Source organism: Temnothorax nylanderi, unplaced genomic scaffold (assembly GCF_030848795.1).
Source record: "Temnothorax nylanderi isolate EJ_2023f unplaced genomic scaffold, tnyl_v1.0 TNYL_tig0263_pilon, whole genome shotgun sequence".
In the NCBI taxonomy this organism is placed as follows: Eukaryota; Metazoa; Arthropoda; class Insecta; order Hymenoptera; family Formicidae; genus Temnothorax; species Temnothorax nylanderi.
Window position 1 is genome coordinate 167123 of NW_027249325.1, and position 21255 is coordinate 188377.

General features: G+C 39.6%; 2 protein-coding genes across 2 annotated transcripts; one reads left to right on the forward strand and one right to left on the reverse strand.

The window, feature by feature from the left end:
• The first annotated feature begins 5466 nt into the window (after positions 1–5466).
• Positions 5467–7731, forward strand: LOC139780122 (putative nuclease HARBI1). The gene is made up of 2 exons (XM_071718628.1): positions 5467–6743; positions 6863–7731. The coding sequence occupies exons 1-2, from the start codon at positions 6126–6128 to the stop codon at positions 7562–7564; spliced, it is 1320 nt and encodes a 439-aa protein (XP_071574729.1). The 5' UTR covers positions 5467–6125; the 3' UTR covers positions 7565–7731.
• LOC139780124 (uncharacterized) lies at positions 7666–9540 on the reverse strand. The gene is made up of 6 exons (XM_071718629.1): positions 9241–9540; positions 8937–9069; positions 8637–8837; positions 8364–8550; positions 8088–8269; positions 7666–7991 (listed from the first exon to the last, which is right to left on the reverse strand). The coding sequence occupies exons 1-6, from the start codon at positions 9250–9252 to the stop codon at positions 7744–7746; spliced, it is 963 nt and encodes a 320-aa protein (XP_071574730.1). The 5' UTR covers positions 9253–9540; the 3' UTR covers positions 7666–7743.
• Positions 9541–21255: the final 11715 nt, after the last annotated feature.

Below are 21255 nucleotides of genomic sequence, written 5' to 3' on the forward strand. Positions count from 1 at the left end.
GACGAGGACCAAAACCAATGGTCGAATCGTCACGATGAGTGTTTGCCAATTATAGCCGGATGAAATGAAAGTTTTAAAAATAATAGATTTTCGTGTAACATTTTTAGACATTTGTATTTAAGACAAGTATGTAAACAAATGCGTGATCATAATTAGATGCGGACACAAGAATTTTCATAATGAATGTCCGAACAGTTGATATTATAAATCTCATCGTTTTTAGCACATCTATCATTACAATTTATCGTTTTGCTAATATTTGCTGAACATATAAAAAGAGCATATAATGTTTGTAATAATCTGCAAATACAGGAATATCTTTAATAAGTATAATGAGATAAAGACACATCAACGTTTATCTTACAACTGACGTCCCGATTAGAGATATCTATCGTTATAGATATCTCTAATCGGGACGTCAGTTGTAAGATAAACGTTGATGTGTCTTTATCTCATTATACTTATTAAAGATATTCCTGTATTTGCAGATTATTACAAACATTATATGCAAGCAACGGCTTGCAATATTAAAGTCTACAGTTGTTGGAATATTTACTAAAGGATACTAGATTGCCATAATACTTGTAATAATAACCCGCGTTTAGAAGCAAATTATATTACAAATAAGTGTTTACTCACCATGAAATGTTTTCACGTGAATGTTATGACAATCAATGTCTGGTTTGTGTAGTGTTACAGTCTCATCTTTATTTGCACTTGTATCATTAAAGATTTTATGTTTGGTAGTACCTAATTAAAAATAGTATGAAATAGTAGTATCTCATTAAAATAATAGTATCATCTATAACACTGCGCGGACACCTTGAGCCTTTTAAGGCACAGCTGATTTTTCATTTATACAGTTTTTACCGTGTTCTCCTGTCGTTTCAATACTTAAAAAAAATTGCAAACTTTCTGGCCTATAGAAATCACTTTTCGAAACCTTAAAGATGATGCATGAATTTTTATAGATTTTGTTGTAACACAGAGGCGCTTTCAAAAACCCTTTGGACTTAAAAGTCCCAGGGTGAGTGCTCCAGAAACGCGGTGTCAGTGCAGTGTTAATGTAATCTATTTTAATATTATATTGATAGTAACACATAGTTCGAGAACACGTATAAGGTTAAGAAGTAAGAACATACCACAGAATGTTGGTACAATAACGTTTCTTCGATCATTGCAATCTAGAATTTGTGTACTAGATTTATCACTTGCAAGTTCTTTGTAAGTTCTGTTGCATGATACATAAGGTTTCTTGATATCAATATTTGTAACTATCGTCTGTAATAGCTTCTTATCCTCTGTAATAATAAAAAAGTTGTATTTGTACATTTTGTTATTTATTTTTAAATTGAGAGGAGAGTACGTGACCTTTGATTTACTTGGCAAGGTGAACCTAGCAAAGTTACATTCAGAATAATATTTTGAATCAGAAAAGCATATTTAACGTTTTATTTATAGTCCAAATGCTAAATTTTCCAATTATTTTACTGTGTTGGCGAATTTTATGGTTTCCGGGCGTAACTCCGGTTCGCCAATTGGCGTAAGATGCCGGGTCGACCCCGACAGGGATCCGACGTGCGGTTAGAAAGAGACACTTGATTTGGGAGGAATGCACAAGTATTGTTTAATAGTCAGTTTAGTACAAATGATGGTTGACGCACTCTCATTTGAGCACGACACTCGGCGCGCACGTGATTCGATGAGCGCTGGTCACGTGACACGAAAGTGTTCGTCGAGCGCGGAGGCGATGGCAATTAAGACGCGCAATGTAGCTTGCACTTGATGAACGCACTTGAGGCGTTATGCAGCAGTCGCACTTGTTCGTAACACAAAACGCGAGAATGTTCACAAATAGTCGAATCGATCACGATGATCGAGCGCTCAATGGCGAGGCACGCAGGGTGACTTATACGCGAATGTTCACTGCTCGCGGAGACGAGAGCGAATTGCAGCACGCACGAACGGCGCGATAATTAGCAGTGCTCTGACAGAGCAGTAAACTCGGATGCACGACGGTATATTTGAGACCGCGTGAACCGCAGTAAACGTTAACGGAAGCACGGCGGTATACGACCTCGTGAACCGGAGTACTTTTAGCTACTGAACGCGAACTCTCGTGTTTCGGGAGCTTTCGTTTGCGCGACGCGTATCGACCAATCACCTGCGTTTCCGGGATCATGCAATCACGGCATGACAGGATCGATACGCGTCGCGAGAAACTTCGCGGTAAGGGTTGACGGGGGGAGCGGCGCGAAATCCCTTCGTTCGGAGAGCGACTGACGGATGGCGTTACCGGTACGGTATTGATCCGCGATCGCGAAAATTACGGAACATACTGTAATCAGTAATATGTTAATGCGATGTAATATGAACAGTACAGTTTAATGTATGAAGTATTTTTATACTTACGGTTTTTTGATAATTTTTAGATTGCGGGATATCTAAATCCATCCCTGTATCTGGCTTTTGTAATACGATTTTTAGTGGCATAAACCTGGTTAATGGAGCACACATAGTGCACATTATCGTAAAATCGGACTATTGCGTACATATTAGAACAATCGAAATTGAAATAACGCTTAATAAAACTTTCAAGTAACACTTAGGCTCGTCAAGTGAACCGCAGTCTTAACGTAGTTTATTAGATAGCACTTTTAAAATACAAAGCAAGCGTAGAAGACTTGAGAAGATCGTTTATTCCAGCAGGAGAAAATCAGAACAATGAAGAATCGTCAACAATGCAATATAGAATGTAACGGTCTTTTGAAATACTTTTCGCGCGCGTTACCGTCATCAATCACGTGTTCGTATTCTGCTGGACTGCGTTTTATAACTTTAGGCTGTATCTCCATGGAGAAAAAAATAGCGAAACGGAATTAAAACGGAATTACTTCGATTAGCTAATATGCCACCTAGAGAGCTCCTATCTGGAGATTAGCCAATCAGGGCACATATTATGGAACTTTTCGGAATGAATTCCAATCGGAATTATTCCGTTTTCCCTAGAAAATACGATAGAAATCTAAGAAATAACTGAACAATTCCGATCGGAATCCATTCCGAAAAGTTTCATAATACGTGCCCAGGGGATCGATCATGTAACTTTTTCCCTAGGACGGAACGTGAAAAGTGAAAAGTTCTCTTTCTATTCAACACCAATAGAAAGAGATAGTTACATGAAACTTTTAACTTTTCACGTTTCCGCTCTAGGGAAAAAGTTACATGATCGCTACCCAGAGTAATTCCATTTTAATTCCGTTCTGCTATTTTTTTCTCCAAGGGCATGCAACCTTATTACAGTTTTTGCACATAGAAACGCTAGCCGCGCAGCGGAAAGCGACGCTTTAGCCAATAAAAATCTGGTTCTGGAAATTCGGTACGTTAATTGGCTACCTCGTGCTGTACGGCGAGCATTTCGAGCAATGACGTATATAATATGTATATGGCCGATATTCATAGTCAGGGGATCGATTGTGTATCTTCAAACGAGGTGAAAATTATAAAAGTGAATAGATTGCATTAGATTTCGACAAATAAAATCTAGTGTAGACACTCTAGTGAATTTTCTCACTTTTGGTAATTTTTTCCTCATTTCAAGATATCTAGTAGAATTTACTGGAAAGAAAGTTGTTCATTATAGGATTATATAGGATAAATATATACTGTTTATTATAGGATAAATATAAAATTCTCATCAGATAAAACGAGTAACATAAATCATTAACTATAGAAGATAGGAAAACTGCTAAGAGATATGACTTATTTTGTATCAGAAAGAATTTGGGACGTATAATATCTGTTTTACTGTGATCAAATGATCTTATTGATTAGATTACTTTAATCGTAAAAATTTATAAAGAAGTTAATGTAAAAATCTTTACAATGTAAAGATCTTTGGATAACCTTTTATCAATACAGATTACTCTGACATCTAAGAACATGTTTTAATTTGAATATTGGCAAGAGAATTGCCACGCAAGTCGGTCAACTAGTTGCGCGTTATGAAAACAGTAACACAGTATTCAATTCAATTTCAATGATTTTGACGTTTCAGGGATCTTATCACATTTATGCCATTCTGATAGAATATATGGAGAACATTGTTGGTAACCACAGGTAGAGATATATTCAATATTTAAAAGCTGTACAAGAATTAAGATGTACAGGTTGTAATTACTGATTTTGCATTGGACAGAGTCCAAAAAAACTCGAGAAGTAATAATAACTGACGTAAAATTAATATTAATAACTGACTAGTATAATGTTATTTGATGTTTAAGTCCATGTCGTTATACAGGACATGGAAATTACAATCTTAATATTTACATGGTTTACATTGCTTTTGATGCTTGTGTAATTTATATAAAAGTACTCTTACTATATTATAATAATAGTTTTAACACATTTATTGTAGATATAACATTGTGTAACACATCAAATGATTCTAAAATGTCAAAATCAAACAGATAAAGAAAGAGAAAAACGGAAACGCAATAGTAATTAATGCTTCTAATCTATTATTGCCAATCCATGATTATAATACTTATGTGTAATTTATATAGAAGTACTCTTACTACATTATTCATAATAGTTATAACACATCGTTTATTATAGATATGTCATTGAGTAATACACAAAATGATGTCAAAACCAAGCTGATAAATAAGGTGGAGAACGAAAACGTAGTAGTAAGTAATTTTTTTATTTGTTGCCAATCCATGGCTATACGACTTCCAATAATGCAAGTTTATTTTCCTTATTCTATCCCATGTGCGAATTTCATAAAGGCTCAGTGCTGGCTTGGTACTGCTGCCAGAGTTACCAGTACTGGCTGACGATTCTGGGCCAGTACAAGCTAAGATCGGGGTCATTACTGGGGCAATGTCGGAATGATAACGCGGGTCCCAGTCTTGGCGCCAACTTTGGCCCGACACAGAGTACTAGTACGGGGACAACACTGATTGCCAGTATTGGGCCAACTCTTGGCGCCAACTTTGGCCCGACACAGAGTACTAGTACGGGGATAACACTGATTGCCATATCATACTCGCGGCGTGTTGCTTTCGTGCCGCGGTCGTTACTTCCGGCGCCGCTCGAGCAAAAAGCTTTCTAAATCCCCTCGCGGCGTGTTGCTTTCGCGCGGTTGTTACCTCCGGCGCCGCTCGAGCGAGAATTTCTCCAAGTCCAATTCGGTCTTTCGATACTCGTGGCAATGCTGTGTTCGTATAAGTTACACGACGGTGGCGATCGACTACGAGCGCGAGCGAACGGGAAACGATGCTCCCCGCATTGACTTCGTCGTATGTGCCCCTTTCGTGTACGTATTCCATGGAATACGTTTGTGCACAAACGTTTTACACATTTGTACGGACCAAGCGAAACGCGTTTGCACGTCCGTACGTATCGCTCGTGTCGCTTGGCTCGCCGGGCGCACCGCACCTCTTAGGGTGCCATTACATGGAGCGCGGAAACGCGGAAACGCGGAAGCGCGGAAGACAAAATTTACTAGATTTCCGTCGATCCGTTCCGTCTGTTTTGAATGCCTTATATTACATGGAGCACATTTTGAGCGGAAAAGCGGAACGGAGAATTATAAAATATTAATTTTTAACGGTATTTATTGATTAAAATGCTTGTATTCAATAGATAAGCTAAAAAGATAAGCATATTAATAATAATTGCAATGAATTAAGTAAACACAATTTTAAGAAATGAATACAAATGTCTATTTGTCACTATACTGTTCCGCTTTTCCGCGCAAATTGTGCTCCATGTAATATAAGGAGAAACAAACTCGCGGAACGGACGCGTCAAATGTTCGTTCTTTTTCTCTGTACTGTTGCACGCAGATACCTCAGATAGGTTATGTATTTTTATAATATATTCTATCCCGCTTAGAATATTGTGGATATTTCTCCGTGAAATTGGAAAAGTGATTTAATTGTTATAAACTATTCGGTAGAACAAGCGCTAATGCATAAGTGCTCTATAGCCGTGACTCCTAGTGCAGGCTAGTTGTGGCACGTGCGAAAGACTCCAAATATATTCTATCGATTACAAATCTCGGAAGAAAAAGTTATTTTGTACTTCGTGTATTTTACTAATTATTTTAAAAGTATATCATGGATCCAAATATCATGTTAATGGTTATTATGAAGTTTCTCATACAAGCAAGAGATGAACCGATGAGACATGCAGAAATAACAATGAAAAAAGTGACTTCAATGTATTATTTGTACTTGCGTTACAAGAAATTGGAAGACAAAAAGAATCGAAGAATATGGGTACGACCAATTTTTACCGAAGAAAGAAGACTTGCACAAGGTGACAGCAACAATTTACTTGTAGAGATGAGATTGACAGATCCCGAAAAATACTTCAACTATCTCAGAATGTCATCAACAATCTTCAATGAGTTACTCAAGCTTGTTGGACCATTGATCGAAAAACAAACAGTAATTCGAAAACCAATACCGGCTAGGACGAGATTGGAGGTGACTCTACGTTGGTTGGCATCTGGTGATAGCATGACATCGCTATCATATGCTTATCGCATTGCCCAATGTACACTATCACATCTTATTCCGGAAACGTGTGAAGCAATGTGGCTCTCTCTACAGAAGAAGATTATGGTTGATCCAACTCAAGAAAATTGGAGTAGGATTGCAGAAGATTTCGAACTGATATGCCAATTTCCACACTGCATAGGCGCTATCGATGGGAAGCATGTCGAAATTCAGGTATGTATATTATGAATTTATTTACAATAATTCAGGTTCAATATATTACACATTAATAATGCAATGACATATGTGAAATGAGAAATATATATAACACAATAATGGTTTTCAATTTGCAGGCACCGCCTCGTAGTGGCTCATGCTACTACAATTATAAAGGAAGGCACAGCATAAACTTGCTCGCAGTAAGTGATGCCAAGAACCGTTTTCTTATTGTGGACATTGGAGCTGAGGGAAGGCAAAGCGACGGAGGTGTTTTCGAAAGCAGCGGATTACCACATCTACTGGAAACAAATGCTCTCCATTTGCCTCTACCTACACGTCTAAATAATATGGATTCGGATTTTCCATACGTTTTATTGGGAGATGAGGCCTTTCCTCTGAGCACCTATATGATGCGACCGTACCCTCGGAGTAGACGGCTGAATATCAACAGAAAAATTTTTAACTATCGCCTGAGTCGAGCAAGGAGAACAGTAGAATGTGCTTTCGGGCTTTTGGTTGCAAGATGGAGAATATATCGTCAACCTCTGGTTGCATGCACACGTACTGCTGTGAAAGCTGTACAAGCAACGGTTGTCTTACATAATTTTATTATTAATCATGAATTAGATCTACCATTTGCAGCAAGACAGTATTCTAATATACAAGAAGAAGAACACAACCTCCTAGTTACAAGTACCGGACTTACAGCTGTAAGTCATAGAAATGTTTCGCAAAAGTCTGCAGCACTGAAAATTCGAGATAACTTTGCTTATTATTTTGAACATGTAAATCCTCTATCATGGCAGTTGGACAAAGTTTTAACTAACAACTTTTAAAACACAGTTTCCATTTAATGCATTGTATTTGTATGTAATATTCGTATGTAGCCTGTTTTGACGATCTATATTTCTATAGTTTAATAATTCGTACAATGTAATGAATCGAATAAAAAAATATTTTATTATATATATATATACATGAAATAAAAAAATATGTCAACAAAGTAATATTTTTATTAGGGATTCTCTCGCTCAATACGTTCCTCAATACGCTCCTCAATATGCTCAATATCCTCCTCTTGGATAGCAAGATCCATAATTTTTCTTTGCAGATTTCTGCGTCGTATGTAGGGTAGTCGGCGTAAAATGTCACCAAGCTGATCTAAATAGCTGTCCACTACATCACGTTTTTTCCGTGACGCTTCATCAATCATACTGAGAAATTTAGTTTCCATATCAGCTTGCCTTTGTGCAATCTTTGCTTCTGTAAGTAAATAATATATGCCTAATTAATAATCGGTACTTAATAATACATGATGAGTATCTAAATACATAAAACCAAAAGACAATTGCCGCATACTTTTATTTCTTGCCTCTGATGGTGAACATGATCTTCGTGATGATGCGTTTGATGTACTTGCAACGTCCATCATGGAATCATCACAAGTCGAGTGGTCTGCAGCCATGTCATTCCTTTGCATATCATTCTCATCAACACAGGATGAATTTGCTTCTAAAAGGTGCTGGATGGAGCTGACAGTCCTGGAAACAAAACAATTTTACAAATTATGACATTCAATTGCACGCAATTTGAATGTTTGTAAAATCTTAGTTGAAAGATAATATAAATACTTACGGTGCTGTCTTTTCAGTATCGTCGAGAAATTTCATTTCTTCATAATGAGCGAAAGAACTACGTAACGGATGGCCAGATTCCGCCCCAGAACCACTTCGCACGTATCCTCGCATTTTCTTTCTAGCCTTTATATACACATCTCGAAGTTGTTTCCATTTCTGCTTTACTTCTTGCACAGATAGAGATCCTATGATATTGTACAGAGAATCGTAAATTATTTACTTTATCATGCAAATAATATAATTCATATAAATAATTAAAGAATGATCTCACCATCAAATACGTTTACAATTTCTTGCCAAAGATTTTCTTTTTTTAATTTTGTCCTTTGTTTCAATGGAATAGAATGGTCCCACAAAGCCTTTCGGGTACGAACTAATTCAATGAGCAACTCATCTTGTGTGAATGCAGACTGTACATCTATTTCTTTCGTATGCGGTATATCGATATAATCTTCAGTTTCATGTCTTTTTCCTGTAAAATAAATAAAAATAAATAAATAACTTAATAAATAATAGCTTTTTATGCAATTGTCACTATAATCATTTATAAAAGAACCATTGTTTAACATACTCATAGTAGCCACAGCATTTTCGTCAACATTTATGACGTCAGTATTTTCATCATATGCACCAAAACAATGATGGTCTAAAATTGTTCCACATGATCCACGTAAAATGTAACCGCAGTATCCACACTTTGTAGCCTGCAAACATATACAAGTGTTTAATTATCTTTATTTCACATAAAGTGAGGTTATGACTTCATTCAGTAGGTATTAATAGTAATTTTTTTAATTTGATTTAAACGTTATGTCAATTTATTATTAATTTACAAATACTATAATATACTTAATACTCAATACTCAAATACTTACTGGACCGTTCATTATAAACGTTTTACGGTAATACTTAAGGAGAGCTCCTTCCTCACCGATTTCGCTGAATTTAGGCTTAATCGACGCGTTTTTGCACAAAACGAACGAATCTGGCAGAAAAAAGTCCCGCTCTGCCCCGCGAAGCGAGATATTAACTGTTAAAGTTATATACTTGATGTTTAGCACTTCTTGGCACACACACACACAAAACACGCATGATTTCCGCTGTTCCGCTCAAATGCGATAGAAAGAAGCGACGGAAACGCGGAATCTAGTTACTTTCTTTCCGCGTTTCCGCGTTTCCGCGCTCCATGTAATGGCACCCTTATAGTACCCAACCGGCCGGCCGAGCGATCGGCGACGCACGGTCTTACGCACGGTCGCTTACGGGCGCTGGAGGCGAAATATCGAGACTATCGGGACTTGACCGCTGAGAGCGACGACGACGGCATGAACGCGGTCGTTACCTCCGGCGTGGGCTCTAGCGACAACTCCCCTCGCGGCGTGTTGCTTTCGCGCGGTTGTTACCTCCGGCGCCGCCCGAGCGAAAATTTTCTAAGTCGACCCAATACATGCCCAGTACTGAGCCGACTCTCGGCCGTAGATCAATATCATTTCTGGCCTTATACACGGTCAGTACTGAGACGAGACTCGGCTCAGAACAGAATATGGTTGCATGGGGGTACTGGCACAATACTGATCTAGCGGTTTATTCGTACTGGGGCAGCACCACCCATCAAGTCTTGGCAGCCAATATTGTGCCACTTCTGGGCCATGCGGACAACTCTGGCAGAAGTCCGACATTCGCACATGGGATATTAATAACTAGTAATTATTCTTAAAAATATATATTATTTACATTTTTAATATAACTTTAACATTTTACATACATAATATATCTAATCTGATACCGTTAAACATAAAATGAGAGTGTTCGACTATAGCATTAATAAAAATATTCTTACGTTAAATTTTAGTACAATATAGTACTTCCACACTTATTAAATTATATAACATTTTCTGTTGTCTTCTAGCATTTTCTAATGGAAAAATGAAAAGAATACAATGGACAGACGATGAAAAAGAAGCAGTGCTTCAAGCGTTTGCGAAATACATGGCAAATCATACATAGATTACGTTTACATGGCCGTATTAAGATCTAGCAATGTACAGGGTGTTTCCAAAAAATGGCAATAAACTTAAAAGAGTCATTGATTGATCAAACTGAACAACTTTTGTTAAATAATTCGTATCCGACGACGATTCTTTAAAGTGCTAGGCGCCAGACCAATCTAACCCTTTTAAGTTTGTTGTCACTTTCCAGAGACACTCTGTATACGTAGCCTAATTATATTCAACGAACTTGCGTTTCAATGGAAACTAAATTAGATACTACCTTACAAGCTTGATGACACCAAATACGCGTTGGTGCCCACTCTGTATTGTGCATTATAATTTTCCTCCACGTCCAAGACACACCTTCCATTGTTAACAACGTTAACAACCAAGCATCATTCATAGCAGCATTTGGTCCTGTGCAACCTCCTATATATTTTCCACACGCACAAGCATATAATTATCTAATTGTATGTATTCTGACATTAATAAAAGGAAATTTTAATGTACTGTTACGTCCAACCCCGGGATTAGGATAAGAAAATCCGGGAAGCAAAGGAAAGGCTAACCAGAGGGGTCGGGGTAAGGAAGGACGCAATAGACGCTTAAGAAATTTGCTCGCAGGTACACGCTCTGAGGCGCGTGGCGCGAGCCGGACGCACTTTCGATGGCTCAGGAAGGGTCAACGTCCGTAGAGACGATAGGACGCCTTCCGTGAGCGGTGCGACCGTAGGTCCTCTTTCGAGTCAGGGAATTTAATCCCTTTAACTCAGGATCGGACCTCGTGCAATTTCGAGAGGGAGATGAGTGGTGAGTGAAGTTATAAATAAATGGGAATGTATTTACATAACATAACTAAAGCATTTATTAAAAATATAAGTTGAGTGAACTATCAATATTATAATAAGTGAGAACAAGGCAAATTAAACGCGAGATTGAAAACATTTAAGGTAAATTTAGGTGTAGAATGTATGTATAAGGTATATGTTTGTGTGTTCTTCGCGGGTGTTACATTGGTACGGGGGTGATCGAGCAGGATTTTTGAAGGGAGACCTTGGAACCGTTAGCCAGAGCACCCGTTTCCGAGACAAGCCGGGAATCAACCCCGAGAACGACGGAGATGTCAAAGGAACAACCTAGGGTGCAGGGAGTGCGGACGGAGCAGAGGGCAGCCACACCGGTGCCCGTTGAGACCGTAGAGACCGTGGCAGAGATTGACAGCGGCCTGTGCGAGGCTGACAGCCAGGTCTATACCCAGAGATACACGCAGGAGGCGGACGAGGAGGTTAGCAGGTTGCTACAGGTGGGCGAACAGCCCGCTGGACAGGCCGGGCGGCAGGAGGTGCAGCCCATGACGGTCGAAGTGCAGGAGGAGGGGCAGCCGGGAGCGACCGACTCGCAGGAATATACCAGCCTGTGAAGCGTGGGACACCAAGTCCATTTTATATTTATTTTTGTTGTATGACATATAAGTTATTCAATTTTATTTTATATCATTTTTATTTGCATGAAGCAACAATACACCAGCGAGGTGTAAACATTTACATTTTCTCAACACACTACATGCTACGAAAGCAAGGAGAAACAATAAACAACATGTTACACAATAACAGATAATTACCCTAATTACAAGATCCTATCCAACAACAATAACTCGATAGAGATCAAATGCCTTCGGAGAAGTGCAGGCTAACGATATTAACTATAATATTCGTTCTATTTGCCATTGCGATAATTTGCATATTACTTTTAGTTTATTCACACAAAGATCACCAAATAAGAAATGCATTCAGATAAGTTCTATATAACAATCATAACGTTTATTCTCATACTTTTTACAATTTTCATAATATATATAATCCTATTAGTTTACGCAGCTAAAAACAGTTCGGAACCACAATTTTTAACATGAGACTTTCAGAATTCTTAATAATTTCAATAATCATATTTTTTCCATTAATTATCAATTTCCCTGACACAGACATGGTCATAACACTATATTTATTATTTACACTCTACATATTAATACTAGGCGTAGGAGTAGATCCACGGCTGATCAAAGAATGACAGCTGGACGATACAATTCGTTTAAAAGATATTTCATTTATTTAATTTTATTTATAATACTAATACAAACAACGAGCGGGACGAATTCCCGAGTATGTAGCGAAAGTTCACATAATTTAACGCGTTTCAAGCGATTACACTTTCAGTACACTTTGATACACCACTTACACCTGTTTCTAAGATTCAGCGTGCGAGACGATCCAGCGAAGGCTCTACACCTTTGTTTACACTTTTGACACTTTCTACACTTGCATGTCAATTTCAGCGTGCGAGACGAGCCGGCGAAGGCTCTACACTTTAACGACACTTCCTACAACTTTTACACCTGCATGATTGATTTCAGCGGGCGAGACGAAGCCACCGAAAGGTGCAACACTTATACACCATTTACACCTGCATGTTAGATTTCAGCGTGCGGAACCGAGTCACCGAAAGGTGCAACACCCTTTACACTTTCTACACTCGACGTCTTAGAATAAGCGTGCGAGATGAGCCAGCCACGGCAGTTACACTTTTGATACACTTTTAGCACTCCGAGTGCAGATTCCTTAATTTCATTAAATTTTACGTATATTATTTACAGTTACATCTCACGGAAGAGAGAACGGCCAAATGGAGTTGTTCCAGGCAAAGATTTATTTCACATTGCGTTATGCATTGATTTTCATTATATTCAGTTACACTTTATTACACTTTTGTGAACTTTCTACACTTTTAGACGGCATTCAGCCAATTTGATATTATATTCATGATTTTGATACTTAAACATTATTCCCTGTCAATTTAAGATTTTATTATTATGCAATTATGCGTGCGGTAATTTTAAGCCGCGTTACACTTACCTTTTATACTTACCTTTATTACACCGATTCCGGTGATTAGATGAGACGATTCCATAGCGATCCCGGGTACCTGAAAGAAAGAGAAAATTAATACTTACCTGGTTTCATAGGATTCGTCTGTTGTGACGTTGAGAGTCACTCGATGCGAGTCGAGTGACTTTTGGTTCGCTTGCGCGAAGTTGCGTGCAGCGACGCGTTTGGTTCACGCGAGTGCGAAAGCCAAGTCGCGCCGTTGCACTTTAGTGTAGCATCTCACGAAAAGGTGCCGAGTCCCAAGAACGACTCGGCAAGCGAAGTGCAGATGGAGTCGTACCATCTACACCCGAAGGTGCGCTCCGCCCGTGCGAAGGTTGCGCGCCTAAATTGACGACTCAGCGCATGCGTGAGTCTAAGGTGGGAGAACTCGACCCGTTCCTCCCGGACAGTCCGTCGTGAGTTTTCGAGGCGTCAACACGTGTTGCGCCATACAAATCGGAAAAGGCGTTCTTATCCCGTTATCCGCTAGCGTTAGTAGCGTGAACGAAATATTATCACGGACAGTCCGTCGCGAACTTTCGAGACGTTAATTCGTAGAGATACCGGTTGCGTCATACACATCGAAAAAGGCGGTCTTATCCCGTTATCCGCTAGCGTCAGTAGCGTGATTAATCTATTGTTAGAGACAGTGAGTGCGTGATACGGGAATATTCCTATTGCGCTTATATTGATCGTTAAGATCCGCATTAACCGAATAAGCGGCGTTTCGACAACAACTCGACGTAGTTACACGCGATCGAGCGAACACGCGCGCTAGGAGAGATTGCTGTACAATCTATTTTTTAATAAACTATTATTTGTTTATAATAAACAAAAGCATTACTTCGCGACCCCAGTGAACATCCTATCCGATATTCCGTATACACGCTTCGCTTAACAAGGGCGTGGCCGACGGCCTTGAACGCGCCTGCGACGTAGAAACGACAGCCATCTTGCTGAAAGAAGGAAGGACGGGGCAACGCAGTTGTATCAGGTTTCTGTATTTAAGCCTGAAAATACAGTGGCGACCGTAAACACAGCCCAAGTAGTAAGTGGCTATATTTCAATTTTAGTAATTCCATTCGTTGTTCCGGTCACAACCTAATTGGAAGTGAACATCCTGCCTGCTATTATTACAATCGGAATCAGAAGTGAGATTACATGAATTTAGCTAAGTGTTATGTATGTTTGTAAATTGATTAAGCTAAAACATATGAGAATTAAGATAAATAAATTTATTCTACAGTTATTAATCTAAGGTTACGATCTCAGGATCGCCTACTTCCTCAAGATCGAGAGTCGAGGCGGTCGAGGAGGTCGGGGACGGACTTCGGGAAGAGGAGGGGGAATCGGGAGGTTCTAGTAAGCGGGCGGGATCGGGGTTGACGGGGACCACGCGAAAAGGGGCCACGCGACAAACAGGCCGAGAAGGTGCGGGATCAGGGCGAGAAGGTAGGACGACAGGGCGAGAAAGTGGAACAACGGGGCGATTCTCCTGTGACGAACAGGGTTCTTCAAGAGCTGGTGGAGGCGGGGGAGTGGCGAGTCGCGGAGGACTTGCGTTGCCTGACTCCTGAGGGAAGTCAAGTTCCCTTCGCGCCCGTTTGTTCCGTCGATTTCTCTTCCGCTTGATCATGCGGAGATTCTGTCCTTGAAGGGGTGGAACTTTCGGGTCCACTAAAATTATTTTATTTATTTAGTGGTCGATCTCCCTCGGATCCGGTCGGAAGCATACAAACGAACAAGGAAATCGTTACGGGCTCAGGGGGGTCGGTGAACCAGCTGAGTCCGCAACAGCGACGAAGACGCCGGGAGTCAAAGGCCGACAAGTCAGCCAGACCCGCGACAACGCCAACGACCGCCGGGAACTCAATACCTACACCGATCGACCCAAAGCCACGACGTTAGTAGACTCGTCATAATAAACTCCCGGGGATCCAACAATCGATAGACCACTTGAGAAGGGGAACGATAACACGAGAAAGAAAAGGAAAAAGGAATTACGAGACTTACTACTTGTTGAATTTCAAACGTGGGAGCGCACAGTGGCCCAATTCCAGAAAAACGCGGACAAAAATGAAAAAAGTGAAGTTCGGAATTTTGACCTTAGTACCCCGTAATCCCGTATAGGGGGCACCACTGCACCTCGGTGCAGACCGACAGTCAGTTATGCCGTCTGCATAACGTATGAGAGCAGGTCAAACTGAGTCAGCTGGGCACTGGTCTCGCCCGCATGTTCTCGCGGTTTGTTTGTAACTTTTGTTCAAACGTGTTTTTTTGCAATCCAGTGTGATGGAAGGTGAAATTGAAGGTAAGTAATCATCATCCATACGTGGTTAATCGTTATTTAAATTTTTAAGGGGTGTAAATATTGAAGAGAAATATTGCGTTGTTTATTATTTTGTTTATAAAAAATAGTTGAGAGTTTGATCGAGTTGGATGGTCCGCCTTATTTTTTAACAAAATTTAGGGTATAAAGATTAATTGTTGAAAAGATTTACTTACCCCGAGGTACCCCTTCGTTTTTTACACCAATTTCCGTTATTTTCATCTCAATTAAAAAAACGGTATGGTTTCATTTAACTCGATTTGAAATTGAAATAATCTACAGGGTGGGAGAAAAGTATGGAAACCCTGCAAAATCTCGAAAACTATAAGTTTTACAGAAAAATGTTTCACACAAAAGTTGTTTGGTTTCGAGGGGGCCATAAGATGGTACCATTGGTTTGACCTTGGATGGTCGTTTAAAGCTTACGTAAACAACACCTTTAATTTCTTAAATGGAAACCCCTATTTTTCAATGCATATTCTTGTAGCGAATCTCGAGAGTTTTTCAAAACACTATAATAAAGTATTTTTTCATTAAGAACTTTTGGAATTATGAGGCTTGAAAGTTCAAGTATTTTGACATAAAATACAAAATATCTTGTAAAACATTAAGTTTTCGGTAATGTTACCTTAATACTTTTATGCACAGAATAATGAGACAAATCAATTGGTATGAAAAAAAGACATAGTTGCTTTTAAGAAAAAGTATGCAGATGCGTGTTGCAAATTACATATTTTTTCTTAAAGGAACTGTGCCTTTTTTTCATACCAATTGATTCGTCTCATTATTCTGTGCATAAAAGTATTAAGGTAACATTACCGAAAACTTAATGTTTTACAAGATATTTTGTATTTTATGTCAAAACACTAGAACTTTCAAGCCTCATAATTCCAAAAGTTCTTAATGAAAAAATACTTTATTATAGTGTTTTGAAAAGCTCTCGAGATTAGCTACAAGAATATGCATTGAAAAATAGGGGTTTCCATTTAAGAAATTAAAGGTGTCGTTTACGTGAGCTTTAAACGACCATCCAAGGTCAAACCAATGATACCATCTTATGGCCCCCTCGAAACCAAACAACTTTTGTCTGAAACATTTTTCTGTAAAACTTATAGTTTTCGAGATTTTTCAGGGTTTCCATACTTTTCTCCCACCCCGTATGTTTAGTTCAATGTTAGTTCAAAATTTGTATACTTAATTAATTACAGGTTTATTATTATTATTATTATTTTATAACAGCAAATTCCAGTTGTGTCTCATGCAATCGACAAGAAATTTTTGATGCCATTCGCACGCAGCTTCTATCAGAATATGGCGAAAAAGTAAAAGAATTAGAAAATTATATATCACTGAAAACAAAGAAACCATTTCAATGTCACGCAGACGACAAGGTGGCACTGAAAAACCTCTTCCACACTTTAAAAACTAAGTGGATCGAGGGCAACCGAACAGTCTCACGCTTTTATAATAAGAATAGTGAATGGCTTAAGGGAACAATACAACTGCAGGTAACAATAATAAATGAAATTGTATTTTAAAATTGAAATAACTTAATGGTCAATAAAAAATTATAAAGAATACAAGTAAAGATTTTGATTGATTTATTTGATGAAGTTAGTTTATTACCAGTAGACGAAAAAAATTTGCGGAGTGACTTATGGAGTATTTCTTACATTTAGGTTATAAACTGGGTACGAAGAAATGGCAAGCACGATCGAAAGAAGACAAAGAAAATGTAAAAATGCGAAAAGAGGCTATACAAAAGGGTTTCAAATTGCGATTTGGACTCATTGTTGATGCTCCAAAAGTGGGAGGATTCGGTACCAGTAATGATGGCAATACTGCTAGGCGATTTTTTGCTTATTCGTCTGAGTCGGCCGAAATTTTGGGTTTGGACGCTGAATTGCTAAATCGTGCTCACATTATAATGCAAGTTCTGTCATGCGGATACGCTGTGAATGTAGATCTTTTTAAAAGTTATTGCATAGAAACTGCGAATATGTTAGTGCAAAGTTTTCCGTGGTATTGCATGCCAACGTCCATTCATGAAGTGTTGATTCATGGTCCCCTCATTATTGAATGGGCACCATTGCCGATCGGGCAACTATCCGAGGAAGCCCAAGAATCGCGAAACAAAGATATCAAGAAATACAGAGAAAATTATTCGCGAAAGCATTCTAGGGAAAGTACCATGAGAGACGTGTTTCAGTGGTTGCTTGTGTCTTCCGATCCGGTAATCTCGAGTTTGCGCATAACACCTCCGAAAAAAAGCGAAGCACTGTCATTCGAGGCCATACAGTTATTAAGTCCTTACGTGCACGGAACCGAGGAGTCTTCCACCTCGAATGTCAGTTCAAATACGACGGACGACTGTAGCGATTAAATTCGTATGTATTGTAATGTTTGTAAATAAATTGAAAAAATAACAAATATACGTTATATTTTTTATTTAAAACTAAGTCATTTTGGATCCGCCATTTTGAATTTTGAAAAAAATAATATCAAATTCATAATTAGCGACCTTGAAAACCCTTATATACCATTTTTTGTTTCAATCAAACTAATTTTGGATTTATGTCCGCTTTTTTCTGGAATTAGGCCACTGTGGAGCGGCCCCTTTTTCTGAATGGACCTTAGTTGGAGGATGAGTCGGGGCGACTGATCTGCTGTCGGATTTCTTGCACTGACTCTAAGTGCGGAATCGTGGCTCAAAGAGATCACGATTATAATGCCGAGATTAAAAGGGCGAGACTAAGGCTTGAGACGCTTGAAGAGAGTCGAAAGCTTTTTGTGTACGTGAGTGCCGCAATGTCAGGGTTTATATAGGAAAATGTAAGGAATGGAAGGGATGGGTTTCGTGTGGGATGTGTCTGGTTTTCATTTTGGGAACTTCTGGTTGGCGGGATGTTTCTAATTTTTGTCTAAAGGATTTCTTATTGGGCGAGATGTTTCTCACCCAAGAGCTAGATTCTTAAGTCTTTGCCTATCCTAGAAGCTTGGAGACGGTTATCGATTTTTCCGGCTGTTCATTGGTGAGTTGTCTCGTAAGGCCCCCACTGTCTTATCGGGGGTGCAACCCAGCGATTCTTCCAGTGACTCATTTGTTTTTTACTATCGCCAATTTCTCTTTTATTAGGGTCCCTTATTCATCTCGCGACCCTCCTCGAACTACCGACAGACGACCCATATCCTTTTAATCTTAAGTGCAATTTTATTGCAGTTTTATTGCTAACAAGGGAACCTCGCGAAGTGGAAAATTCTGATTTTAATGAAACTTTCCACACATGTAGGAGGAGTAAAAAGATGAATTTAGATATTTTTTGTAGCGGCCCAAAAACGGTTTTAAGGGGTGAAACCACTGCTCATATGTAGAGCGGTTTTTTGCTTTTCTCGATATATTTCGAAAAATATTCGAGATATCAAAAAATGTTTCAAATAAAAGTTTTATAGTAAAATCTCCTCTATTCAACAACATTAACAAAATTTTGAAAAAAAAAGTTTTGTTTAAAAAATTATTTTTATAAAATATTATATTAATGTTGTTGAATAGAGGAGATTTTACTATAAAACTTTTATTTGAAACATTTTTTGATATCTCAAATATTTTTCGAGATATATCGAGAAAAGCAAAAAACCGCTCTACATATGAGAAGTGGTTTCACCCCTTAAAACCGTTTTTGGGCCGCTACAAAAAATATCTAAATTCATCTTTTTACTCCCCCTACATGTGTGGAAAGTTTCATTAAAATCAGAATTTTCCACTTCGCGAGGTTCCCTTGTAAGTGCAAACAGAAACTTCCGCCACGTGCTCTTAAGATTTCTAAAACCACGTGTTAGATTTCGTTTCTGCTTGCCGGAGCATCGCGCGGGCAATTCGAGCTAGTCGCATGATATAATACAGATCCCCATCAACCCCTGTCTGGAAATAAGGCCCCTTTTTCGCGTTGTGTCGCCGGGTTTATAGTTATGGGCCCGATAAGGTTCATGAGAATCTGGTCACCATATGCCCCGTCCGTCAGTAATTTGTCATCTGGAGGGCTGCTTTTAGTTGCCCAACCAAATAGGTGGTTGATCGTAAAAAGGGATTGTGAGGAGATCGAAGCTCACTCGCCGATCGATAACCGTCCGTGCTCAGTTTACTCATCCCTACCTTAAGGGATATCTTAAGCGCTTAATAGGAATTTCCGCGAAAAAGGGAAATCGTGGAGTTCGCAGGACGTAACACTACTGTTTCTTATGTAAATAAAATTAATACAAAAGCAACATTTATTTCAGTATCAAAATGTAATCTTAAGAATAATTAAGAATACCAAGCACAAGTAGATGCTTCTTCCCAAGTTCAATTTGCGACTGGCCGTAACGTGGCTGCGGCTTCAAATTTGATGTACTTTGCTTGTGCCAGGTATATGAGTCCAAATTTAAGCACCATACATCATTGGAGCTACAAAACAAGCAATATGATGCATAAATATATGTACATGTTTTGTTTCTGTACGTGTATACATAATTTTACAAAAATATACCTATATCCATTGCAGACTCCGCCAAAAATGACCATTAAGTTCCTATGTATTGTTGCAGAATGTGCGGATGTTGGCGGTAAAGTTTCTAATGTGTTTATAGCAGTCCACTTATTCGCTTTTATAGAGTATACATGTAATTCATTAAATAATTTCCATTACTGAAAAAATATTATCTTTTGTAATATATTTTATTATACAATACACGCATATTTTATTAACTTTCAAAGTCCCTTTTCTCGAAACATTAAGATGAGAGACCACGGTGATGCACGATATATATTTTTAGGTTATAACTGACTGACAGCTGACAGCACGAGCGCGCTGAACGCGCTAAACGCACTGTCTGCACTGAGAGTACACCGTACACGACGCACACGTACGTATATGCTGTCTCTTTTCAATCTCTGCCTTAGGCAGAGTTTCCACTGAGCGCATCACGCGTCGCGTCATGTGTCGTTAACCAATCTAAACATCCCGTCACAAATAATGTAATAAAATACGATGTTTTGATTGGTCGTGACGGATAACGCGACGCGTGACGCGCTCAGTGGAAACTATGCCTTAATGGAGCGGTTTAGGTATAAGCGCTGCCCCTCTTTTGAGGGACGGGAGCACCGCGCACGCATGCCGCACGGTGCGGTTTTTGGCTGAGGGCTTTTTATAGGCCCGCCCCCCGCCCTGTCCCAACGGGGCGGGAGCACCGCACCCGCGATCGGTGGCTCTATCCTTCCCCCTCCCCATACGCTGGCACTCGCTCGCACACGAGCGAGCCTCGGAACTACGAGGGACTAGACTCCCCCCTCTTCTACAGGGGAGTCAACTGGGGGGCGCGGGCGTGGGGGCGGGGTAAACCACACGTCCGCCGAATATGCCCCCCACACGAGGAACGGCGGGTCGGGGCTGATGGCCCTCCGGCCCGCCACATCAGGACAGCTAGGCCTGCACAACGGAAAGTGCGATAGGCCACTGAGGGCACCAAAGCCATCAACGAGGATGCCCAAATGGGCGCAGCGCGGGGGGGAGGGGTCCCGGAAGAATCATCGCGTTTCCCGGGGCCTCCCCTCACTACTGAAAAACGCGCCTCAGATGGTCATCCGTGGGGTTTTAGTCGGTAGAAATCCGA

What these genes read in the sequence shown, in the direction of transcription:
- LOC139780122 (XM_071718628.1), top strand. Translation starts at nt 6,126, where the DNA reads ATGGATCCAAATATCATGTTAATGGTTATTATGAAGTTTCTCATACAA. An exon ending in GGAAGCATGTCGAAATTCAG is followed by an intron (nt 6,744 to 6,862) that starts GTATGTATATTA and finishes TTCAATTTGCAG; the next exon opens with GCACCGCCTCGTAGTGGCTC.
- LOC139780124 (XM_071718629.1), bottom strand. An exon ending in AAATGCTGTGGCTACTATGA is followed by an intron (nt 8,838 to 8,936) that starts GTATGTTAAACA and finishes TTTATTTTACAG; the next exon opens with GAAAAAGACATGAAACTGAA. An exon ending in ATCAGAGGCAAGAAATAAAA is followed by an intron (nt 7,992 to 8,087) that starts GTATGCGGCAAT and finishes ATTTACTTACAG; the next exon opens with AAGCAAAGATTGCACAAAGG.